This window comes from Rhinopithecus bieti, unplaced genomic scaffold, assembly GCF_001698545.2.
Source record: "Rhinopithecus bieti isolate Rb0 unplaced genomic scaffold, ASM169854v2 scaffold_6946, whole genome shotgun sequence".
NCBI lineage: Eukaryota > Metazoa > Chordata > Mammalia > Primates > Cercopithecidae > Rhinopithecus > Rhinopithecus bieti.
The window spans coordinates 1,847,092-1,874,115 of NW_016805697.1; the positions used below are offsets into that span (position 1 = coordinate 1,847,092).

The following is a 27,024-nucleotide window of genomic DNA, read 5'->3' on the forward strand; positions in this document are numbered from 1 at the left end:
TTTTTTTTTTTTAACCGGGTTAGGTTGCCAAGTTTGAAAAATCAGGAATTTCACATTAGCATCCGTATTTCTGGCTTCTTTTGAAAAACTGAATGTTCTTTCCACAGTGAGCCCATATTCCTTCCTGACAACCATCGCCGTTCAGCTGGAGTGGAGAGGCCTCTGCTTGCTTCAGGCCCAGACTCGCAGGTCCTCTGCAGGCCCCGTCCACCGGTGTCACCTGCAGGCCCGGGCCGCGGGGTTGGCTTCCACTCTGGAGGTTGCCGACACCTGTGCCCCAGGCTCTGACTTCCAGCCAGTGGCACAGACGCCTCCAGGGGGCAGCACTCGAGCGCGTCTTATGAATGACAGGTGAGAAGCAACATCCTTCAGGACACAAATTTCTCTCCTCGCCTCTCTTGCTCATTTCTCCAGGGGCCAGAGAAAGCCGCTCCCAAGTCCAAGGCCGGGCTCCGCAGATGCCCGGCCCCTCCGGCGGGGGCAGAACAAAGCCACTCCGTGTTCTTGCCGGGGAAGGTAGAAATACTGTGGGCTCCTTCAGAGGCTGCCAGCAAAACTCAGGCAATCTCCTGGGCTGTTCCAATCCATTTCTTCTCTTTTTCAAAACAGCCAGGAAGAGGAGGAGGTAGAGGCGGGGAGACACACCATCCCTGCAAAACCACTGGCAAAATCTAAGCGGAGCCGGGTGTGGTGGCTCACGCCTGTAATCTCAACACTTTGGGAGGCCAAGGCGGTCCGATCACTTGAGGTCAGGAGTTGGAGGCCAGCCTGGCCTGCATTGTGAAATACAAAAATTACCCGATTGTGGTGGTACATGCTTGTAATCCCAGCTACTCGGGAGGCTGAGACAGGAGAATGGCTTGAACCCGGGAGGCAGAGGTTGCAGTGAGCCAAGATTGCACCACTGCACCCTAGCCTGGACAACACAGTGAGATTCTGTCTCAAAATAAATAAACAAACCCAAACAGAAAAAGAATCACTTTGAAAACGATCACATTCAAGGATCAATGCTCAGACAGTTTATGGAATTATCAGCCCAACCTGATAAAATCAGTATTTGAGGAAACCGCGGATGAGCCCCCTGATTTCAATCCCCATTCTGCCAGGTCCTGGTTAACTGAGGTTAACCAAGTAAAGAGCTGTAGACACTATTTACTGCTACCTTAAACCGATTACTCTAGCTTAGCCTACTTTCCATGTACAGATTTTACCAGTGGACAACATGATGCTTTATCTTGTTTTTCTCTCCCTGGGACTTTTTTCCAGACATTGAAAACAGAAATATGAATAAGGCCACTTTTACCTGTCTGATGCAAGAACAGAATTTTCAAACTCAACATTCATGCAACCCCTCAGTCCCTGACAATGGCGGGTGGGAAAATTTCTAAAAATATGCGGCAGCATAATTATGGGGAAAAGATGAGATACTGTTACCTAATAAAAATGCCGTAAATAGAGAATGATGAACTACCATAGGAAATGAATTCATAGAAGAGGACATGCTGGAATGTGGGACAGTAAAAATCACTTAAACTCTGCATGACCTTGAAGAAAGTCACGATGATCTGTTTTTCCAGGTTCCTCAAATAGCACGGTGAGATGTGGCTGTTTCCCAACTCTTCCTCTCCAGTGCACTGAATTTAGACCCTTTGTGAGTCTTCCTTCTTTCGACAGCATGAGTCTCTCTCTTGAGTCTAAAGGCTGCCTGAGTTCCTCTCTAACATCCTCTAGGCAGTATCAGCTAATGAGACAATGAATTCCATGGAGGCATCTCGCTTGCAGCAGTGGAAACAGAAGTACCTCTCTTGGATAATTTAGAACACTGGTGAGCAGAGGGTCAGATCACCCGGGGGTTGGTGTCACAACCAAAAAAATGGCTGTGGCACTGAGTTCTTGGATGGTTTTCTACAGCTGGTCCAGATTTTCCATGGGCTCACCTTTAAATTAAAAGAATTTCTGCACTTTCAAGAATTTGAAAACAAAGCCATGTGTGAGAATAGGAGATCCACTCAAATGCCCTTGCAAGAAATAGGTTACATTCCTTTTTCTGCACTTATGAAAAGCACCACCTTTTTTTTTTTAGAAGGCATATATGTAAATGATTCCAAGTTAATCTTTAGCATGTGCCCATGTTGTTCTGATTTAGTAAACTTTAAAAATATGTCCATTGTTCTCTGTTAACAGCTTTTGGCAACTTTTTCAGAGATTGAAATATGTGAGCAAATTAGAGAAATGAGTACAATTATTAGCTAGTACCATTCAACAAGCACTAAAGAAACAAATACCTCTGCAATACATAAAAGGTATGATTATAGTAGATTTTATAATGCCATATAAGGTTTCTTATTTAATTTCATTCTTAATTCTCAAAATAAAATTACATAGAAGCAAAGTAATATAGTTACCAGCATAGTATTTTTACATGTCTTTAAGTGTTTGTTGTTGTTGTTGTTGTTGTTTTTAAGGTAATGATGTGATGTTGTGGAAAGAACAGAGACCTGGGTTAGATAGAATGCTGGTTGTCTACCTTAACAGTTTGTGATAGTGAGCAAATTACTTACCTTCTCTGATCCTTATCTTATTTATCTATGAAATAGGATTGGTAATACTCATCAGGTTGAAAGGATTAAATGAGGCTCTATGTAAAACTTCTAATATGGTGCCTGGGACAGTAGAAGATGCTTAATAAAGATAGCTTTCACTATTATTATTAACTTTTTCAGGTGATGGTGATTTTAAATATTTAGGTAATTTTTTTAAACTTTAGAAATAGTTGATTTTCAAATGATTAAGACTGCTTAATCATTTATTTTATCACCAGATTTATTTTATTACCCAAAATGTCAATGACTGTCATAAAGATAAAAATTAATAATAATTGGCTGGGCGCGGTGGCTCACACTTGTAATCCCAGTACTTTGGGAGGCCGAGGCGGGCGGATCACAAGGTCAGGAGATCGAGACCATCCTGGCTAACACGGTGAAAACCCGTCTGTACTAAAAATACAAAAAATTAGCCGGGCGTGTTGGCAGGCATCTGTAGTCCCAGCTACTCGTAGTCCCAGCTGCTCCTAGTCCCAGCTACTTGGGAGGCTGAGGCAGGAAAATGGCGTGAGCCCAGGAGGCGGAGCTTGCAGTGAGCCAAGATCACGCCACTGCACTCCAGCCTGGGCGACAGAGTGAGACTCCATCTCATGAAAAGAAAAGAAAAAATTAATAATAATTTAAACCCGAAGTATGAACTGAATTATTTCCTTTAATATCACATCATATAGGCTGATGATAGTTTTGGTGACTGGTTTATCTATTCTTCCTAAAAGCGAACTGTTGTTAGATGGATGATCACTTGCATGTTGTGACTGAATTCAGCAGTTGGATTTTATTTTTTATTTGCTTCAGTAGCATTAGCCTTTCCTACCAAGATTCGAACAATCCATTTGCCTTTTTTTCCCCTAAAATCTCTCATACATTATAAATACTGGCTAAATATTTCCTGGACAGACATAAAGAACACATAAATCAGTCTCTGTATGATGTTTCTCACTGTAAAGGAGTTTATCTGGTTCAAGACCAGGACATTTATTGCATATCAGATTCCTACAGTTCAGCCAAAAGTTTGAGGATAAGGACTTACTGCAAAAAGTCTTCTATTGTTCTCAACCATTTTCTCGCTTAGCATATGCAGAGATTTGAAATGGTCAGTGGTACAATAGTTGTGTCTGCATATTTCTCTTGCAGAATATTAGAACAAGGGATTGGCAGTTTACAGAGAAGGCTGGCAAGGTGTTTGGAAATACACTCAGAAACCTGAGGAAATCAGTGGCAAGAGAGGCTTATTATTTCTAGAAATATGCTAGAGTATGTTTTGATTGTACACCTGGGGAATTAATAGATTAAGTAGTTTTATAAGGATTGGGGTTAATAGAATACCAGCAGTGAAGTTTGTCTTAGGACTTCTTTTTTTTTTTTTTCTGAGACAGAGTCTTGCTCTGTCGCCCAGGCTGGAGTGCAGTGGCTGGATCTTAGCTCACTGCAAGCTCCGCCTCCCGGGTTTACGCCATTCTCCTGCCTCAGCCTCCCGAGTAGCTGGGACTACAGGCGCCCGCCACCTCGCCCGGCTAGTTTTTTGTATTTTTTTTAGTAGAGACAGGGTTTCACTGTGTTAGCCAGGATGGTCTCGATCTCCTGACCTCATGATCCCCCTGTCTCAGCCTCCCAAAGTGCTGGGATTACAGGCTTGAGCCACCGCACCCGGCCTATCTTAGGATTTCTTAACTGGATAATCAGTGAAGTCACCAGATCCCAGTTAGAGACAGTTCCAAGTTTTACCAAACTCAAGATAACTGTCCAAGAGCTGTAATGGCTTAATCATCTTTGAATGCTACCTCTCAATGAAGCTATATCATAAGGAATAAAAATCTACATTTTAAAAAATTGGCTGTAATCATAGGGTGACTAACTGTCCCTGTTTACCCAGGACTCAGGGTTTCCCAGGCTGAGGGACAAAACCAGGAAAGTCCCAGGCAAACTGGGACGGTTGATCAACCAACCTAGTGGCCTCATCTGTCTCATTAAAATATCTGGATTACTTCATGCCTCAAAAATGTCCTTGGCTTACCTGACTCTAGACAGTCAAGAAGCTTTTATTAATTGCCTACTGTGTGCCATTTTCTGGAGGTAATATTGTTCAACTGATGGACGAGCATCACTGATTGAAATATTTTGTGGTTCTCATGCTTTGTGTCCTGTGCCAACAGCCCCACATGGATATTTCTGTTTCCAGGTTTGTGTCACTTCTGGAGATATTAGCCTGAACTCAGCAAAATAGGATGATCAAAATGAATTCTGTCCTTGTTGTGCTGTTGTCATCTAACTTAGATACAATGGCCGGGCACGGTGGCTCATGCCTATAATCCCAGCACTTTGGGAGGCCGAGGCAGGTGGATCACCTGAGATCAGGAGTTCGAGACCAGCCTGGCCAACATGGTGAAGCCCTGTCTCTACTAAAAATACAAAAATTAGTTGGGCGTGGTGGCGTGTGCCTGTAACCCCAGGTACTCGGGAGGCTGAGGCAGGAGAACCGCTTGAACCAGGGAGTGGGAGGTTGCTGTGAGCCCAGATCACCCCACTGCACTCTAGCCTGGCAACAGAGTGAGATGCGATCTCAAAACAAAAACAAAAACAATTAGCTGGATGTGGGGGCGCATGTGTGTAATCCCAGCTACTCAGAAGGCTGAGCAAGAGAATCACTTGAATCCAGGAGACGGAGGTTGCAGTGAGACAAGATCTTGCCATTGCACTCCAGCCTGGGTGTCAGAGTGAGACTCCATCTCAAAAAATAAAAATAATAAAAAATAAATAAATACATAAATAAATGAATACATAAATTAGATATACTAAGAAAAGTATAAAAAAATCTTGTGTGAACATAAATGAAAATTGGCCAAAATAGGTAACAGACAGGGTCAGGCATGGTGGTTCATGCGTGGAATTCCAGTACTTCGGGAGGCTGAGGTGGGAGGATCACTTGAGGCCAGGAGCTCAAGACCAACTTGGGCAACAAAGTGAGACCTCATCTCTATGAAAGAAAAAAAATATTTTTAAGAGTTAATGAACAACTTGCTTGCCTTCCAGCCTCCCTTCCTTAAAATACTAAGTTAAATGCAATACATGCTCTGACACTGTAGTTTGCTTTCACAAGGACTTACTGAATACTTACTCTAGGCTAAACCTTGTGCTATGTGTGGGGCTACAGGGATGAAAGAGAATTGGTCCTGCCCTCAGGAACCTTTCATTTACTACAGAGATTTAGTTGGTCTCTGTTCTCCCCCTCTCCTCCAGATCTATTCTCCACCTTTTTCTTCCCTTCTCCCTGCCTCCAGGGAGGGGGGCTGGATCACTGTGGCTCATTGCTCTGTGTCTTCTAATTGAGTTCAGTCAATGGGAGGCATCATTTTGGCGTGGCAGCTCTGGTGGTTCCTCTGCAATTGCAGTTACCTCTTCCAAGGATCCGACACTCACTGGGTTCCTGTATCCAATAACAGACTCCCTTAAATGCTCACTTCTGAAAATAGTTTCTTCATAAAACTATTTTTATAATTTCCTCTGAGTGTGCCTTCTGTTTCCTGTGCAGACCCTGATTCAATAGGAAAACAAATTATTGAAATAGAGGAAGAGAAGTGTAATAATAGAGGTATACATAAGTAGAATGGGGCAATAAATGGCGCATTTTCACGCCATCAAGAGTGCTCATATAACAGAGATAAGTAAATATATCTTGAGTTGAACACTGAAGGATAAGAAACAAATGGGAGAAAGACCTAGAAGGAGCAATATACAGCAAGGAGGGAAAATAAACTATTGTGCATTCATGCAAATGTTAGTGTTTAGGACATCTGGAACACAAAGTATATGGGACAAAGCAGTGGGAGATAGTGTGGAGAGATAGGCCAGGGTCCATCTCTCTCATGTATGTATGGTAAGCAGTTTTGATCATTATTCACACCCACAATCACGTAGAGACACCATCTAGCCACTTGAGATTCACTAAACAACAAAACAAAGATTCCTATCCTTAGGAAAACGTGAACAATAAGCAGTAGAAGGCCAGGCTTGGTGGCTCATTCCTGTAATCCTAACACTTTGGGAGGCCGAGGTGGGCAGATCACCTGAGGTCAGGAGTTTGAAACCAGCCTGGCCAACATGGTGAAACCCTGTCTCTACTAAAAATACAAAAATTAACTGCGTGCGGTGGTGGGCACCTGTAGTCCCAGCTACTTGGGAGGCTGAGGCAGGAGAATCCCTTGAACCCGGGAAGGGGAGGTTGCAGTGAGCCAAGATCACTGCACTGTACTCTAGTCGGGTAAAAGAGTAAGACTCCGTCTCAATAAAATAAAATAAAATAAAAACATAAGCAATAGGTACAACATATAAATAAATTACAAAGCATGTTAGAAAGTGCTAAGTGTTTGGTAAAAGAAAAAGTAGAGAGAGTAAGGAAGGTCAGGAATGAGTTGGGAGGGTAGTAGGTTGCCATTAAAAAGGGGAATAGAGGCTGGCGCGGTGGCTCACGCCTGTAATCCCAGCACTTTGGGAGGCCGAGGCGGGTGGATCAGAAGGTCAGGAGATGGAGACCACAGTGAAACACCGTCTCTACTAAAAATACAAAAAATTAGCCGGGTGTGGTGGCAGGTGCCTGTAGTCCCAGCTACTCAGGAGGCTGAGGCAGGAGAATGGCGTGAACCCGGGAGGCGGAGCTTGCAGTAAGCCGAGATTGCGCCACTGCACTCCAGCCTGGGCGACAGAGTGAGACTCCGTCTCAAAAAAAAAAAAAAAAAAAAAAAACGGAATAGGCCTCATTGGAAAGGCCACATTGAGAAGGAAATTTGTGCATACAATTGAGGGAATTTAGGGAGTTAAGAATGTGGATTTCTGGAGGAAGAGCATTCCAGACAGAGGGATCACCAGTGCAAAGGTCCCATGGCAAGACTATACCTGGGACATGATCCTGACATCAGTAAGGCCAGTGAAGCTAGAGATGGAGTGGAAAAGGAGAGAGTGATAGGAGCTGGGGTCAGAGAGTTTCAGGGTGGGGAAGGTCTTGCAGGACCTTATAGGTCATTGTAAAGCATTTGGATTTTATTCTGAGGGTCACTGGGGTGTCATTAGAGACTTTTGAGCAAAGAGGTACATGCTCTGACTGAACTTTATTCTGTGAACAATGAGAATCAACTAGATGGATTTAAATATGGGTATACCATGAAAGAAAATTACTTAAGATCCTTGCTACTCAAAGTATGATCCAGGACCAGCCATATTGGCATCAGCTGGGAACTTGTTAGAAATGCAGAATCCCAAGTCCCCAAGACAAACCGAATCAGAACTTGCACTGTAACAAGATCCCAGGTGGCCCATTTGTATGGTAGAGTTTAAGAAGCATTAGTTTAGGGCGGGGCGCGGTGCCTCAGGCCTGTAATCTCGTCACTTTGGGAGGCCGAGACGGATGGATCACGAGGTCAGGAGATCGAGATCATCCTGACATCCTGACTAACACGGTGAAACCCCGTCTCTACTAAAAATACAAAAAATTAGCCAGGCGTGGTGGCGGGCACCTGTAGTCCCAGCTACTCGGGAGGCTGAGGCAGGAGAATGGTGTGAACCTGGGAGGCGGAGCTTGCAGTGAGCCGAGATCGCGCCACTGCACTCCAGACTGGGCGACAGAGCAAGACTCCGTTTCAAAAAAAAAAAAAAAAAAAAGCATTAGTTTAAAAGATCCATCTGATAGGAGCGTGGAAGATACATTTGAAACAGAATAGACAAGTCAGAGAGAGGTGGGAAGGGCCTAAACACAGGGCAACAGAAGGGAGGTAAAAGAGGGAACAAATATAAAGAAAGAAAATGCACAGCACAATGTAGACAATTCCTAAATACTTAAAAAAATTTTTTTGAAATAATTATAGATTCACAGGAGGTTGCAAAGAAATGCATAGGAAACAACAATGCAGCCTTTACCCAGCCTCCTTCACCATTAACATCTTATGCAACTATATTAAAATATCAAAAACAATCAAATGACATTGCTACAACCCATAGAGCTTATTCAGATTTCACCAGTTATTAGATGCACTCGTGTGTGTGTGTGTGTGTGTGTGTGCAGAGCTCTGTGTAATTTTATCACATGTGAAGCTTTGCTACCACAATGAAGATATTCAAGCCATTAGCAGAAGACTTTCTAGTGTTACCTCCTTATAGCCACACCCATCCCCCCATCATTAACCCCTGGGAACAACTAATCTGTTCATCTCTATAATTATTCTGTTTCACAAATGTTTTATAGATGGGTATGTGCAGTATGTATTTTTTGGGACTGGTGACAGAGCAAGACAGGATCTCACTCTGTCACCCAGGCTGGAGTGCAGTGTCATGATCTTAGCTCATTGCAGCCTCTATCTCCTGGACTCAGGTGATTCTCCCACCCCAGCCTCCTGAGTAGCTGGGACTACGGACACGCGCCACCTCGCCTGGCTAATTTTTTGTATTTTTGTAATGATGGGGTTTCACCATGTTGCCCAGGCTAGTCTAGAACCCCTGGGCTCAAGTGATCCAACCGCCTTGGCCTCCCAAAATGCTGGGAGTACAGGCATGAACCACCACTCCCAAGAGCTTTTATTCATTCATAATTTCTTTGAAGTTCATCTGAGTTGTGTGTATCAATATTTCACTCCTTCTAATTACTGAGTAGTATTCCATGGCTTGGATGTACTAGAATTTATTCATCCCATTCAACCCATTAAAGGACATTTGGGTGGTTTCCAAGTTTCCAGTTTGGGGCTATTATGAACAAAGTTGCTATGAACATTCATATACAATGAATACTTTTTGTATGAATGAATGGAATAGAATGGATAGGATTTAGTGATCAGTTATGTGGGATGAAGGGTGGCAAAAGCAGTAAAAAGTAGCCCTCAATGCAATGTGCAGCCAGCAAGTACCACTACTAGCAAAAAATAGTTTATTTTGTTTCATACATATATTTCTATATATACATACACTTTATTAATAACCAAATAATCTCCTTTTCAAATGAAAACAATAATTTAACATAAACTACCAACTTAAAATCTAAAGTAAAACTTGACAACAGTGATGCAGGATTTTTTGCTCCTCAGCTCAGTTGGGTCTGTGTTCTTGTCTTATGCCCAGGAAGAAATAGGTACGCGGACATCGGAGAATGAGTGGCATAGAATTTATTAAGCAAAAAGGGAAGCTCTCGGGAAAGAGTGGGGTCCTGAAAGCAGGTTGCCGGTTGCCCCTTCGTAATTGAATACAAGAGCTCCTATATAAAAGCTGATGGGGCTGAGTTTCCTGTTTGTATAAGGCATGAATTCCTGGTGGCTCCACTGCACTCCCCCAGTGCATATGTGGGCCCTTCATCCGCTAGGGACATGTTTAGGCAAGCCCCCTGTGCACGCTCCCTTATCTGCACAAAACATGGGTTGGAGGTTCTCCGGGGACCCTTCCCTTACTTTCTGCCTAAAGTAAGCTGGCTAACTCCTTTCAACAATAATAAAGACATACAGACAATGGTTCTCAGTACAATCATTTTAAATATTTAAGTAAACTTAAAATGGTGTTTGTTTTGATTTGACATTTTAAAAGATATTGCTGTTCTAAAAATTCTGTTTTTTTAGTTGTTTGGGCTCCTAGCCTAAAATGTGCTATTACTATTAAGCATTATTGTATCATGGCATTCCTCAAATAGTTTTTAAATTACTTTTAATTTGAAGAAAGAACATTCTATACAGTCATGGAAAGTGTCAAAAATGAAAATGAGGCAGGGCGCGGTGGCTCACGCTGTAATCCCAGCACTTTGGGACGCCTAGGTGGGTGGATCGCTTGAGCCCAGGAGTTTGAGACCAGCCTGGGCAATATATAGTATAACCCTCTGTCTATAAAAAACACAAAAATTAGCCAGGTGTGGTGGCCCATGCCTGTAGTCCCAGCTACTTAGGAAGTTAAGGTGGGAAATCCTAGGTGACAGAATGAGACCCTGTCTCAAAAAAAAAAAAAACAGAAAAAAGAAAATGATAAAGGATACATATCAGGAAAATGCATGGTATTTTGTATCATCTACTTTAGAGTAATTCCAGTATAGTGGGTTTTTTGTTGTTGTTAATTTTATTTTTGAGAAAGGGTCTTCTGCTGTCACCCAGACTGGAGTGTAGTGGTACGATCTTGGCTCCCTACAACCTCCGCCTACCAGGCTCAAGCCATACTCCCAACTCAGCCTCTGAGTGGCTGGGACTACAAGCGCACACCACCATGCCCAGATAACTTTTGTATTTTTTGTAGAGATGGGATTTTGCCATGTTGCCTGAATGCCAGCCTCAAGCAATCCACCCCGCTCAGTATCCCAAAGTGCTGGGATTGCAGGCGTGAGCCACCACACCTGGACCCAGTATAGTAGTTTTTTCTTTTCTTTTTTATTCTATGTTTTAATGAATTTACACGTTACTCAGATGTTCCTTAGTTTTTCTGCCTTCCAAGATCACTCTGGAAGAATATTTAAGAATATACCAAATAAGAATATTCAAGTCCTCCCCTATGGGTGGCAGGAAGAACACCCCTTCCCCAGATGGTATCTAGCACCTCTGGCTGGGAACTGCTTCCTCATGCTCCTAAGTCCGGGTCCTCTCTTGGAACAACGCTGCCACCACAGTGCAGACCCACAACAGGAAGAAGGACAGCCACAGTCCCCCAATCCCCTGTCCCCAGGGTGTGCACAGCCTGACTCCTAACTCCCCACCATCGACTGTAGGAGGAAAACAGCACAGGGCAGGAAACAATTTTCCTTGTCACCAACCTTTCTCTGAGGGAACCTACTGGCCACCTCCCTCTTAGGACCAGCCCATCATCCACAACATGGAAGTCCAGCTTCCCCTCAAATCAGAGTGCTTTCTTCATGACATTTCTTTGCAAAGTACCAGGACCCACAGCTCTGAGACTCTGGCCGTCCTCCAAGCTCTCATTCCCACCCCATCTTCCTTGTCCTCACCCCTGGTCAGGAGAAGCCAAAACATGAGTCAGTCTCCCAGTAATCAAGCCTGGTTTTCTCACCGAGGGCTCACCCCAGATCAACCACCGGCTTCTTTTGATGTAGTCAGAAGGCTATTAGAGTCTTCTCAAATGAAAGAGATTTTATCAAAGACTTGGAGAATAAAAGAAAAAGAGGATTATATAATAAAACATAAAACAACAAACATATACACACAAACAAAAATAAATGTGAGATATGATTCTCCCAGAGTGTTCAGAGCAGGAATGTTCTTGGGCATCTCTCTTTAACCTTCCCCCACGAGCACCCCCCACCAGGCAAGGCCAGTTCACCCTCAGTGCTCGCTACTTTGCAGTGTTCATAGAATATGTGCAATAATTTTAGTAGGCTTCCTAAAACTTCTGTTTCTTTTCTTTTCTTTTCTTTAGAGTCACGTCCCTCTCCATTGCCAGGCTGGAGTTCAGTGACATGTTCATAGCTCACTGAAGTCTCAAGTTCCTGGGTTCAAGTGACCCTCCCACCTCAGTCCCACGAGGATCTGGGACTATAGGCATGCACCGCTATACCCGTCTATATTTTACTTATTTATTTATTTATTTTGAGACAGAGTCTAGCTCTGTCACCCAGGCCAGAGTGTAGTGACACTATCTCAGGTCACTGCAACCTCTGCCTCCTGAATTCAAGCGCTTCTCCTGCCTCAGCCTCCCTACTAGCTGGGATTATAGGCTTGCACCACCTACATCCAGCTAATTTTTGTATTTTTAGTAGAGACGCAGTTTCACCATGTGGGCCAGGCAGGTCTTGATCTCCTGACCTCAAATGATCCACCCACCGTGGCCTCCCAAAGTGCTGGGATTACAGGCATGAGCCACTATGCCCAGCCTATTTTATTTAAAAAATTTTTTTAGACAAGGACTAGCTCTGTTGCCCAGGCTGGAGTGCAGTGGTGCAATCATGACTCACTGCAGCCTTGATCTCCTGGGTTCCAGTGATCCTCCCACCTTAGCCTCCTGATTAGCTGGTACTACAGTTGCATGCCACCACCCAGCTAATTTAAAAAAAAATTTTTTTTTTTTTAAATTTTATTGAGACGGAGTCTTGCTCTGTCACCCAGGCTGGAGTGCAGTGGCGCGATCTTGGCTCACTGCAAGCTCCGCCTCCCGGGTTTACGCCATTCTCCTGCCTCAGCCTCCCGAGTAGCTGGGACTACAGACGCCCGCCACATTGCCCGGCTAATTTTTTGTATATTTAGTAGAGACGGGGTTTCACCATGTTGGCCAGGATGGTCTCGATCTCCTGACCTCGTGATCCGCCCGTCTCGGCCTCCCAAAGTGCTGGGATTACAGGCTTGAGCCACCACGCCCGGCCTAAATTTTTTTGTAGAGATGGGGTCTCACCCTGGTGTCCAGGCTGGTCTCAAACTCCTGGGCTCCAGTGATCCTCCCACATTGGCATCCCAAAGTGCTGGGATTATAGGAGTGAACTACTGTGCCCAGTCTTTTAAAAATTTTTCAAGAAATTGGGGTCTTGCTATATTGCCCAGGCTGGTCTCCACTCCTCCTGTTAAGTGATCCTCCCACCTTAGCCTCCTTGAGTAGCTGGGATAACATTACAGGCACACACCACCACCCCTGGCTCTAAAACTTCTTCTGTGCCATTTGTGCACTTCACCCAATTGCCTCTTTATAGTAATTAATTAGGATCTTGGGTAAAAAATAAAAGTCAACAGTTATATATAGTCCTCAAAATTGTGTATGTATCTGAGCAGCTATCAGCTGCACAGTGCAGAAGGATGAACTGCAGTCCCTCCACCTAAAAAGTGGTAGGGACCATCATGGAACCGTCAGATGCGTGCCAGACCAAAGCAGAGTGAGGTTGTGCTGGGTGCTCTGTTTGTGCCTGCCTGTGCTCTCACTTCTCTGTCTTGCTCTGTGCCCTTGCGAGGTTGACCCTGAGTTGGCATCACCAGGTCTCAGTCTGCTGGTTTCCTGGGTTCCCCTTGAAGGCTACTGCTCCCACAAGGCAACCACGGTCCCAGCTCTAGCTCTCACTGAGCTCCAGAATCATTGTTTCATCCCCTTACCCCAGTGAGAATAATTCTGTTTTATTCCAGGACCCTGACAAATGGACAGGCCAAAAAATCCCCTAGGTGTTATCTGATCTTGGTGATTAGGAAGGTGTTTGTTTTGTTTTTTAATGCAGACACATAATTTTAAAAATTATTCACTTTCACCTACTATAAGAGAAGTCATATTAATTCACAACTTCTGTGACATTTTGGCTAACAAGTGGTTCAATATTAAAGCTTTGTCAACCAGGTGCAGTGGCTCATGCCTGTAGTCTAAGTGCTTTGGGAGGCTGAGGTGGGAGGGTCACTTGAGGCCAGGAGGTCGAGGCTGCAGTCAACCATGATCTCACCACTACACTCCAGCCTGGGCAACAGAGTGAGACTCTGTCTCTAAACAAACAAACAAATAATAAATAAAGTTTTTTCAAGCATGGCAGATAATGGCCTGGATCTCTCACTGCCTTTTAGATAAAAATCTGGCAATAACCAAAGAGTTTTCATAAGGCCTGTTGATCTATTTATAAGATATGCATATAATTTACTTGACCATTATAATAATCTAAATCTATTGTCTTTATCTTCCAATAATCCACAGAGTCAGCACACAAGGATTCTTTTTTCCGTATATAGAATGAGTATTCCTTATCTGATATGCTTGACGCCAAAGTGTTTCAGGTTCTGGATGTTTTGGGATTTTGAAATATTTGCATATACACAGTGAGATATCTTGGGGATAGAATCTACGTCTAAACACAAAATTCATTTATGTTTCATATACACCTTATACACATAGGCTGAAGGTAAATTTACACAATATTTTAAATAATTTTGCACATAAAAGAATGTTGGTATACATCGAACCATCAGAAAGCAAGGTGTCCCTGTCTCAGCCATCCACAAGGACAGTCTGTAGTTGTCTGGTGTCACCATCATTCCTCATTCCGAACTGATACGCTACTGATAAGCAATCATTTTCTTACACTTACTCACACATAAGCACTTAGTTAAAAAATGACATATATATCTGGCATGCTCAGAAAAGTTATATTGCAGCAGAAGGGAGCTGAGAGGGTCCTTTTTTCCCTTGGGGAACACTGAATAAATTGTGTATTATGTGCCTGTATCCTGACTGCGACCCCATCACATGAGGTTAAGTGTGGAATTTTCTACTTGTCTCTCTGTGCTTAAAAAGTTAGATTGGCCAGGCACAGTGGCTCATGCCTGCAATCCCAGCACTTTAGGAGGCCAAGGCAGGTGGATCATTTGAGGTCAGGAGTTCGAAACCAGCCTGGCCAACATGGTGAAATCCTGTCTCTACTAAAAATAAAAAAATTAGCCTGGTGTGATGGTGCACGCTTGTAATCCCATCTACTAGGGAGGCTGAGGCAGGAGAATTTCTTGAACCTGGGAGGCAGAGTTTGTAGTGATAGCAGAGATCACTCCATTGCACTCCAGCCTGGGTGACAAAGCTTGACTCTGTCTCAAAAAAAAGTTAGATTTTGGAGCATTTTGGATTTTGGATTTTGCATTAGGTCAGTTCAAGTTGAAAAGAAAATCTGATTTGCTCAGGACAAACTTAACAAAACAAGTGAGATATTCTGATACTATATATATGCTCCTGTTTGTATTTCCTTAATTAATTTGGACTTGGAACAACTTAGCCAATTACGGATTAGAGGATGAGACTTAAATGTTACTGTACAATGGTTAGAATGATTCATTCCTCTATGTTATCATCAACTACTTTCGGTATTTTACCCATCCTGCTGTCATGGAGATCAAGAACCAAAGTAAAACACATTTGCAAAGGTCATAATAATGTGGCCAGAATTTAAAGAAAACTTGATTTTAATTATGTATGATTTTGCTTGTTTAGTCTACCGATTTCTATTTGCTTTAGCTTACTCAAAAATAAAGTGCAGCACTTCTAGGGCTATTGACTCATGTAGGCCTTTATACGGCATGGGTCCAGATGCAATACATCTGGCGGTCAATTGGATTGGCCACTGGATTGAAGGAGAGAGAGAAGTCTGGGATGATTCCCAAATGTCTGGATCCGGTGACAGCGAGATATGGCAGGGCGAGCTTGAGGGGAAAAAGCTGGGTTAGGAACCGTTGAAACTGAAGTCCCTGAGGGCTGTGCCGACAGAGAGAGAGCCGGTAGAAGTTTGCCTTTACCTGTCTGTGGTTCTAGGTAAGTTCACTGAAAGAGAGTTCCAGGCAGTAGAAATAAGAGTACCCAGGACAAAGCCCCAGGGAAGAGAAAACATCTGACGGAGGACAGAGGAAGAAGGGTCAGGAATGAGACTCAGCAGGCGTCATGTGTCTGACACCAGAGCCTGACACATAGTACGTAGTAGACACTCAGCAAATACCATAACAGAGATGAATCCAAGGCTGGGGGAGGTGGCTCATGCCTGTAATCCCCATACCTTGAGAGGCCTAGGTGGGAGGATCCCTTGAGTAGAGGAGTTCGAGACCAGCCTGGAAAATATGGTGAGACCTTGCCTCTAAAAAAATTAAAACTAAACATTAAAAAAAGAGATGAATTCATAACCTGGCTGCTGGAGCCCACTGTGGGTTGGGTGGGCATAAAAACCCAGCCCACTCTTACCAGCAGCTAATCAATAATTTGCCTGGAATTCTGAGGCTCCTGTCCCACGTCTTGGCTGCTCCTCTCAGATCACCTTCTGGCCGATCCCAAGTCCACTTCCCATGCTCCTTGCTTCCTTCCTCCTGGTCTCCCTCACACTTTCCTTTCCTACTCCCCTTCCCCCCGGGGCCCTGGCTCAGCCCAGCACAGGGAGAGCCCTGTGCCACCTATTACAGCTTGCCTGCACCTTCGCATCTTTCAGAGTAGAGCACCTACAAGATAACCCTCCCCCCCACCTTTTTTTTTTTTTTTTTTTTTTTTTTACCAGTACAGATTGCCTCTCATAGCACAATTGGGCTTCACTATTATCCTTAAAGACCCTCTCTCTGTGGCAGATTGGAATGGATAAGATAAAGAAGATTGAGAGGATGAAGAACCCATCCTGTTTTGCCAGTGAGAAGGGGGTAGAAATAAAAAGATTAGGAGGGCTCAGGCGTGGTGGCTCCAGCGTGTCATCTCAGCTACTCAGGAGGCTGAGGCAGGAGGATCACTTGAGCCCAGGAGTTTGAGACTATAGAGCGCTATGATTATGCCTGTGAATAACCACTGCACTCTAGCCTGGGCAACATATCAAGACCTGTTTCTAGGGAAAAAAAAATTTTTTAATAAATTTAAAAATTAGGAGAAAGGTAACCACATCCTGCTATAAATAAAAGAAGTTGGAGAGTTAAGAGGAGGACCAAGAGCTAATGGCATCATTTACACAAAAAGAGATGCTTTAAAATCAGTTGCTCATCCAATTCCACAAGGACGAAAAGTAAGAAAGAGGATAGAGAGTCACCAGTGGATTTGGTCATCATTGGCTTCTTGATGACTTTAGCTACAAAAATTCTTGTTGGTAGTGAGAGTTAGACCCTGGTGGGCTGGGTAGAGGGTTCCTGGAGCATGAGGAAAGGCCCGTGCCAGCCAATGGCCCCCACTACACTCTGCCCTAGCCTTCCTCATCTCAGAAAATGGCATCCCCCATCCAAAGCTCAAGTCAAGAATCCAGCAGCCACCCTTGATTCTGACTTCCCCTCACCTCACAGTCCAGTCCCGTCTCCAAAATAAGTCCCAAATCTCACCACTTCTCACTCTCCAAAAAGCCACCATTATCTCTTTCCTGGCGATTAAAACAGTTTCCTAACTGGCTTCCCTTCTACCTTGCTTTCCATTCTTCTCAGGACAGCAACAGTGGCCTTTTAAAACTAGTACATTGGCTGGGCGTGGTGGCTCACACCTGTAATCCCAGCACTTTGGGAGGCCAAGGCGGGCGGATCAAGAGGTCAGGAGATCAAGACCATCCTGGCTAACATGGTGAAACCCCATCTTCACTAAAAATACAAAAAATTATCTGGGCGAGGTGGTGGGCTCCTGTAGTCCCAGCTACTCGGGAGGCTGAGGCAGGAGAATGGCGTGAACCTGAGAGGTGGAGCTTGCAGTGAGCCGAGATCGCGCCACTGCACTCCAGCCTGGGCGACAGAGCGAGACTCCACCTCAAAAAATAAATAAATAAATAAAACCAAAAATAATAATAATAAAATAAAACCAGTACATTATCGTTGCCCTTTGGGAAATCCTCTACAATTACGCAGTCTTTCTTCAAAAAATATATGTATTTCTGACTTCTTACACTGCCCTACTTATAGGATATGCACATTTCTGATCTCCAGCTAATATCACACTTCTTCTGTCACCACACTGTGCCACACTTGGCCAAGTTTGTTCCCACTCCTCCTGCACTTGCTCTCAGATCTCAGAAGAGGCATGCTGCTTGTCTTTCAGGCCAGCCGGCTTCACACATGTGCCATGTGCACCCCTCGCTCAGAAGGGATCTGTATTTGGTTTGGATCTATTGTTGCCATCTTGAAATTCTTAATACTCTTTGAACACGGGGTCCATATTTTCATTTTGCACTGGGCCCTGAAAATTGTGTAGCTGGTTCTACTTTCAGGGATTGTATTAGAAGTCTCCTCCTCAAAGAGGCCTTCCTTGGCCACCTATCCTCAAGTAGCCCCTCCCCTTCTAAGTTACTCACTATCCCATTATTCCCATTTAATTTTCTTTATAACAGTTGTCATGCTTTTATACATTCTGGCTTCTGTATTTATTTGCATGTTGTCCATTTCCCTCCCTTTGGAACGCAGCGTGAGCACCTATAATACAGAGACTGCTGTATGCACGGTGCAGAATGTAATGAGTACCCGATACATTTGTTGAATAAACTATTCCAAGGGTTGAATGTGCTGGAAGCAAGAGAAGCACTATTCTCGGTATAATGGAAATTTTAAATGTACTTGATTTTAAATGTACATCCTAATCAATAATTAAATTTGTATAGTGCTGGTCCAAACAGATAAATTCTGGCTTCATGATGATGGTTAAGTGGAATATAATTTTCTCATTTTGTATTCAAACTAGACCTTTTTCATGAAGGAGTCTGAAGTCTAGATTCAATGCCTACTTTTGCTACTTATGTTATATGAAACTAAAACAATTATTTTATTTTATTTTATTGAGATGGAGTCTTGCTCTTGTTGCCCAGGCTGGAGTGCACTGCTGTGATCTCAGCTCATTGCAACCTCCACCTCCCAGGTTCAAGCGATTCTCCTGCCTCAGCCTAAAGAGTAGCTGGGACTACAGGTACGTGCCACCACGCACACCCCACTAATTTTTGTGTTTTTAGTAAAGACAGGGTTTCACCATGTTGGCCAGGCTGGTCTCGAACTCCTGACCCAAGTGATCCGCCCTCCTCAGCCTCCCAAAGTGCTGGGATTACAGGCATGAGCCACCGCACCCGGCAATAATTTTAGTTTAGTCTGAAATTTTTTTTTTTTTTGAGACAGAGTCTCACTCTGTTGCCCAGGGTGGAGAGCAGTGATGCGATCTCAGCTCACGGAAACCTCTGCCTCCTGGGTTTAAGCAATCCTCCTGTCTCAGCCTCCCGAGTAGCCAGGATTACAGGCACCTGCCACCACCCCCAGCTAATTTTTGTATTTTTAGTAGAGATGGGGTTTCACCGTGTTGACCAGGCTGGTCTCAAACTCCTAACCCAAGTGATCTGCCTGCCTCAGCCTCCCAAAATGCTGGGACTACAGGCCTGAGCCATTGTGCCTGGCCTAGACTGAATTTTTTAAAAAGGTTATTGTTCTACCTTCCAATGACATTGCACTCTATGTGGCTCAATAAAACATTTTCATTTATAATAACTAATTTGACCTGCTCAGCAATCTCTAAGAGAGATAAAGTAGCTGTAATTCTTCATTTTACAGGTCACGTCAAATCATTTCGTACATTCCAGCTATGTGGAAGCTTGGGGAGAATATGTGACTAATAATTACAGAACTTCAGAGCTGGGAGTAACAGTTGGAAATATTTCTTTCAATAATCACATTTTTTATGAGAGGACGATGAGGTCCAAGTGGATAGGACCATGAGACAACCGTGTGGCAAGGAGGTTAATGAAACTTGACCCCTTAAGTTAGTGATCTTTATGTCCATCATTTCTTTTGAGCAAGTGAGTTAGCCAACCTTTGTCTGCAAAGGGGGAAATTTTAAATTGAGGATTTACATTCCGCATCTAAAATTTTGCTTATTATTGTGAATCATCTTCTTTAAGTTTATTAAATGAATGACTGAATAAATGGACATAAGGAAAAAAGGAAGGGAGAAAGGAAGGGAGGGAGGAAGGAAGGAAGGAAGGGAGGGAGGGAGGGAGGGAGGGAGGGAAGGAATGAAGTAAAAGGGAGGGAGGAAGGGAAGGAAGGAAGGAAAGAAAGAGGGAGGGAGGGAAGGAAGGAAGGAAAGAAGGGGAGAGGGAGGGAAGGAAGGAGGGAAGGAAGGAAGGAAGGAAGGAAGGAAAAAGAAGAGAGGAAGGGAAGGAAGGATAAGTCTGATGACATTAGCTGCTATTATATTCTATGTGGATAATTTATTCAGATCTTTATCTTTTATTTTACTTCTCTTATGCATATTCTCCTCAACCTTTCTTCAATGGGCCAGAGGAGGAGGACTGCCTCTTGAGACTGTGGGAGGACTTCTATCAGGCTAACCCGCCTGGCCTCTCACTCTCCCAGTTCTCACCCTGAAAAGCAGAGTGTTATTTGGTTCATGTTCTTAGTTTGTGGTTGTCAGTTGAGGAGAACTTGTTAGAGATTTGCCCTCTTTCTGTCTTTTTTGGACCTTACTGGTGCAAGACAGCAAATCCTAGCTAGTGTCTACGGGACACATGCTCTCCTGGGTTACATAACTGCAAGGACCACTGTCCTTGTATCCTGGAGCTGGTTCTATGTAAGACACAACCTGAGTAGTATACAGGCTTCCTAGTCTGCTCTGGGCCAAATGTCCCAGTCGGAAGCCCAAAGGTTGTCTGGCTATGCCAGTGGCAGGATGGGCAAGTCTAACTTAAGGGTGAGATATTAGCAAGACCACTATGGTCATGCATCTAAGATGCTCTGTCCAAGCCTGAACTTAGCAACAATAAACTTGACATTTTGAAATCCATCTGATTCCTCTATTTTCCAGTTGATACCACATGCATCTTGTTGCCATCTTTCTTAATTAAGATGACTTTGCTTCTAAATCTCCTTAATTATCAAACTGCTATGTATAATATTTTGTAATCCACTTAAATCTTGAGCATAATGATGTCATAATTATGAAAGTGACCGGATTCACATGAAGTATTGCTTAATCTTAAGAACAAAATGGCAGCTGTGAAAACAGATGAAGTAATTAGAGGAAGAGCCTTTTTGGAAGCTTCGAGATATTTTCAAAGTAATTAGTACTAGTTAGCAATAAAGCTCTGTTCTCAGAAATTGCTCTTAAAGGAGGAACGTGGATTAAAGAAAAAAACCTGCTACTAGGAAGGAAGCCACTAGACTTCCTAAAAACTGGTTCCGTTTTCAACAAAATTTGGGTCTGTTGAAAAAGAACACATAGACGCCAGCCTTGACATCAAAGGGACCCAAACTTGGACAATAGTAAACTAATGAGCAACGGTGCACAGAGTCAGGGTAGAGCTGGACAGTTTCCTATGACCAACTTTTCCAGGACTCTGCTCTGCTCCTCCTGAGAAAAATATCCAAAGTGCTGCCTCTTCCATTGGCCAACCATGCATCTTTCAGGATAGGACACATCTGTTTATAGGTGTGGATTGTAGTTGCTCAGAAGTGACGTTAGGCTGTTAAAAATAATAATAGTTCGAGTCTTGCTATGAGCTGATCTGTTTTCCAAACAGAGCTAAGAGGTTTCCAGCTAAAAGAGGGCATTAATGGGTAATCAAGGCAGCTGACATGGGGTGTGGCTGGGCCTTGAATGTGGGTCACTCTCTGTGCCCAAGCAGAGCAAAGATAAACTCCAGACTGCATGTTGCTCAGAGACCAGGACCAACTTCGTAGGGCCCCTAAAAGGCAGGTGGCCAAGTTCAGAATTGTCAAGGTCTGACCTGCTTAGACAAGTACTGAGTACATAGTAAGTAAGGATTGGCTAGTCTCTCAAAACTTGCAAACAGGGCCCAGGGTGATCTTGAGATTTCAGTTGCCGGAGAGACCCATCACGTAGATTCCAGAGTTGGCTATGGTGACTAACAGCTGTCTAAGTTGTTTTTAAATGAATCATTAAGGGCTACATTTTCAGTTCAGCTAATCAAGTAGCAAATTGCAGTGGGCCTAAAATACTCATCTATTGCATTATGTATATGCTAAGCTTTATCACTTTTGTGGGTTATATCGCTTCATATACTAATAGTCAAAAAATGCCAAAAGAACAAACAAACAGAACAAAAATGCCACATGACTGTGTAAGTACACTTTTCAAACTGTTTTATCTAAGCGTTTACTCACTTTCACATTGTGGCTTCCAGTATTTCCAATCTAAGAGACTTATTTTGCCTACATAGGAAACTACGTATTTTAAATTGAAAATTAAAAAAATATTTTTAAGGTTTTAATGAGTCCTATCAAAACACGTTTGTATAAAGGAAGGTAGCCCAAGGTCACTGTTCCCAATTGTGTACACAGCCTGCCCTCTAGTGTTCTCTTCTAAACAGTATCGAATTGTAGATCATAGTTTTAATCTCAAAATGTTGGGTTAATAGGATTAAACACTGTGTCATCAAATTGATAGTACACAGGTAAATCCCTGACACAGATGAAAATTAAAGCAGAGAAAAACAAAGGTCCTTCCAGAAGCTGGTGGCAACTTCACTGGGGAGATATTGCAAAGTTAGTGGTAAATATACTATATTAAACAGTTTTGTTTTGTAAACAGAGTAATGATAAGAAGAAGAGTTAGTTGAAATTATGTATGTAAAATGTGATAACTATATAAGTACTAGTACAGTTGCTAGTTTGTGATTGTATTAAAAAGATATTCCAAATGTTGATCAAATAATGGAAGTTTCTGTGGTTGTTTTCTTTTAAAATAGTAAATATATGTAAAGCAGATAAATATCCCCTTTGTGGGAGTTAAAATAATCTAGCTTATTCTAACTTATGTAACTTTTCTTAGTAAAGTTTTAACCTCTGTCTTTGGAATATTTGTAACTAATGTATATCAAATTAAACTCAAAGGGAAATTCATTAACTGAGAAGAGAAAATTTTAACTGTGCACTATTCACACCGCATAATGGATTTTATAAGGTGTATGAGAAAAATGTGTGCGGTTGGTTTTGCTTTTTTTTAAAAAAAAACATAGCGAACCACCTAGGTAAAAACTCACTTGAGAACATAGAATTTTGGAGGGAAATGCCAGGCGCAGTGGCACACACCTGTAATCCCAGCAATTTGGGAGGTCGAGGTGGGCAGATCACCTGAGGTCAGGAGTTCGAGACCAGCCTGACCCACACGGAGAAACTCCATCCCTGCTAAAAATACAAAATCAGCCGGACTTGGTGGCACATGCCTATAATCCCAGCTACTTGGGAAGGCTGAGGCAGGAGGATGGCTTGAACCTGGGAGGTGGAGGTTGTGGTGAGCCGAGATCGTGCCATTGCACTCCAGCCTGGGCAACAAGAGCAACACTCTGTCTCAAACAACAACAACAACAAAAATAATAATAATTTGGAGGGGAAAAAAAAAACTCATCTAACAGATTCGAATCAATTCTGTTTCCAGATGTTTACTGTTGACAAGAAAATAAAATGAAGCTTGGACTCTGAGAGGATGTGATCTATCCTCTCCATTGCATTGAGTTTCAAGTACTTCACATGGCAGCCTTATTTAACTGTCATGAAGAATTTAAACCAAACAGGGACTCAAATTTGTTTGTTTTTTTTAACTTACATTTCAAGCTTCCTTATGTCTCCGGCACATTAACATAAGTTGTCTAAAGTCATAAAGAAAATTGACAGAAAATGCTTTGGAGCCCCAGGTGTTTTCAATTGATGCCAACAGAAACTAACCTAATGGAAGGCATTTGATGCGAGTTTATTTTTCCTTTGCAGTAACAGCGGGAACATGAAGCCACCACTCTTGGTGTTTATTGTGTATCTGCTATGGTTGAAAGATTGTCACTGTGCACCCACTTGGAAGGACAAAACTGCTATCAGTGAAAACCTGAAGAGTACGTTCGGTTTCTTGTCTGTGCTGTGTCCTGTTTGCATGCTGGCTGTCCTGCTGGCATTTATAGTGAGTCGCAGTTGAGAGATAACCATATTCGCTGTTTTCACGGTGAAACGTTCTCAAGGCACTTAAACCAAGTCATCATGATGCCAAACATCTGGATAAAAATAGAAAATTCTAATCACGTCTCTGCAGGCATTCACATTTCCAGATGTTTGTATCATGTAGATAAAACCTGCCAATTTTTTCACTGCATTTTTTTGTATCATCCAGATGGTTGGTGTCATCTCAGCACAGCTCTAATGAACAGTGAAATACTTTTCAAGCATTTGAAAAATTTAAACCATTAGAGTAATCTGTGCAATTATTCTTAAACTAGTGAAAGAACGGGTTATAATTACATTGAATCTGGCTGTTCTGTGGCTATTAACTTGCAGCCTTTGCTTGGTGATATATGCTTTGGGTAGTTAATATTTAAAAGAACAAAGTAGCTAAAATGTAGCTGATTTAGGGTCTGTAATTAAAATCAGAGTCAAAAATAAACTCCTTAGTAGGCCACATTAGCTACTTTGAACAGGGAATGACAATGAATTTTAAATTTATTAAAGGTGTATAAGACACATCCATTAGGTTATTAAGGAAGCTTGTATTACATGGGATACTTTCTAGGTTTCATGCCTCCTTACTAGGTAACTGAAGCTGAAAGAAAGAGAAATTGCTGACTCTGTTTGAGGTCCCAGTTGGGCACTTACTATAAATTGTGAAGAATATGCAAAATTTTATCTAATATAAACACACTTGAGTCTTAAATGAAAGAAAAAAATGGATAAATGAAAACAGGGCCTGAGCAAACTGACAAGAATGAGGTTCAGTGAACTCTGTTTGTTTAGGAGCTTACAAGTGAGGAACAGAAGGTATGGTCCACGTGGCAGCTGGGTCCATGTGGCAGCCGACAGCTAATTCATTATGATCTGCTTTCAGAATATGAGCCTGTAAAAGAACAGTGAACCCTATCTTTAGGAGACATGAAAGATTGGTGAACTCGGTGTTTTGTAATCTGATCAGATCTCAAAGAAGAAATTGCCACGTGTCTTTTAGGTTTTTCTGAGGTGGGGGAGATAGATACAGATGAAGAGGTGAAGAAGGCTTTGATTGGTATTAAGCAAATGAAAATCATGATGGAAAGAAAAGAGAAGGAACACACCAATCTAATGAGCACCCTGAAGAAATGCAGAGAAGAAAAGCAGGTACAGTCATTGAAAATAATGTCTGTTCTTACACAGATCTGGACCGGAAATATTACACTTGTTAGTGCTCTTGATGAATTACTTGCTTTCCTTAATAATACATTTTATGGGTAGCTGCTTTTATTAGAGGAAAAGTTTGAGGGAAGCTTCAGACTTCCTTGAAGAACATATTTCGTGTAGGATAGGTTTCTGCAAGACTCCAAACCGGAGTCTGAGGGATTCATCTCTGTTTAAGTGCTGCTTTCTCAAAAATAGATTATTCTTGGTCTCTTCTGAGTTAGGATATTGAGTCAAAAGTATTTGAAGAGTTTTTTTTTACTAGATCAGTGGTCTCCAGAGTTGTTTTTTTGTTTTGTTTTGTTTTTGTTTTTGAGACAAAGACTCGCTCTGTCACCCAGGCTGGAGTTGATCCCAGCTTACTGCAACCTTGGCCTCCTGGGTTCAGGCAATTCTCCTGTCTCAGCCTCCCTCATAGCTGGGATTACAGGCTCCTGCCACCACGCCTGGCTAATTTTTGTATTTTTAGAAGAGATGGGGTTTCACTATGCTGGCCAGACTGGTTCCGAACTCCGGGGCTCAAGCGATCCACCCGCCTCAGCCTCCCAAAGTGCTGGAATTACAGGCATGGGCCACTATGCCTGGCCCAGAGTTTTTTGGTCTCTCATTCCTATGACTAAAAAATGTGTTAGCACTCATTCCTAAATATATGCATATTAACTTACTTATAAATTAGATATATGAATTGCTACCATTAATATCTCAAGGCACAATATGTATTTAAGGTGAGATTCACCATTAGCGAGTGTGGATGTTAAGTCCACATTTAATTTTTTTTTTTTTTTTTTTTTGAGACGGAGTCTAGCTCTGTCGCCCAGGCTGAAGTGCAGTGGCGCGATCTCGGCTCACTGCAAGCTCCGCCTCCCGGGTTTACGCCATTCTCCTGCCTCAGCCTCCTGAGTAGCTGGGACTACAGGCGCCCGCCATCTCGCCCAGCTAGTTTTTTGTATTTTTTTTTAGTAGAGACGGGGTTTCACCGTGTAGACCAGGATGGTCTCGATCTCCTGACCTCATGATCCACCCGTCTCGGCCTCCCAAAGTGCTGGGATTACAGGCTTGAGCCACCGCGCCCGGCCTAAGTCCACATTTCAAATAATCTTCTAAATATTTCGAAACTTTTAGTTGACTTGCCAGATCTGATTAGATCACCATAGTTTTCCTTTGTCACATGGCCAATAAAGAGCTCATAATGATCCAGTGTCAGCTCTGTTATTTTGCTTTTGGTCCACTTGAGCTTAAATTATTCATTTTTTAAAATCTGCCAAGTGTTTTTTTTTTTTTTTTTCCCAAGAATCTTGTTAAGCCTCCTGTGCATTTAGTGAAGGTTAGTTTAGTTAAAACTAGATAATGAAATCCATCAGTCTACCTGAGTTCTCTTACATGGCAACTCATTACAATTGGCTGCATGTGCACAGAGCAAGGGAACTATAGTCGATTCTTCTGGAATGTAGAGGATCCCCTCTTTCCCAAGGTCATCACATACAGTTGGGCACATATGGTATCTAATATATGCATCTCAAGAGAGTACCATGTATATCCAATAATGCATCAGCCTAATTCACTTTTTCAAATTCAAATAGCTTTATTTGATAGCTATAGCTTGAACTACATGTTTTATCAATGGAGAACACATATTCAAACGTCTTTGGAAGATGTAAAAAATTGTTCCTATGCTACAGTATAAAGTTCAGTAAATTTCTAAACTATAAACATTGAATAGCTTGCAGTTTAATGACATTAATAATTAACATCACACTCAAAACAATGAATTTTTTAAAAAAAAGGTTATCTTCAAACATTAACCTTAAATCAAAGAGGAAATTAAAACTAACAAAAATAATTTGGAAAATGTTTTCAATTTTAATATTGAGAGTAAGTTACTTTTTTTTTTTTTTTTTGGAGGC

The 27,024-nt window shown here is 42.5% G+C and overlaps 1 protein-coding gene across 5 annotated transcripts in view; it reads left to right on the forward strand.

The window, feature by feature from the left end:
* Positions 1–218: 218 nt before the first annotated feature.
* Positions 219–27,024, forward strand: part of CLUL1 (clusterin like 1) — a 56,983-nt gene continuing 30,177 nt past the window's right edge. Inside the window, exons 1-5 of one of the 5 annotated variants that reach the window (XM_017873543.1) lie at positions 219–351; positions 11,982–12,103; positions 18,774–18,896; positions 23,699–23,817; positions 24,915–25,063. In XM_017873543.1, coding sequence (XP_017729032.1) covers positions 23,712–23,817; positions 24,915–25,063 — 255 coding nt within the window. In that variant the 5' untranslated portion in view covers positions 219–351; positions 11,982–12,103; positions 18,774–18,896; positions 23,699–23,711. Of the gene's footprint in view, positions 352–11,981; positions 12,104–18,773; positions 18,897–22,391; positions 22,485–23,698; positions 23,818–24,914; positions 25,064–27,024 lie in introns of those variants that run through there. The other 4 variants (XM_017873542.1, XM_017873545.1, XM_017873544.1 and 1 more) reach the window with 4 other exon arrangements.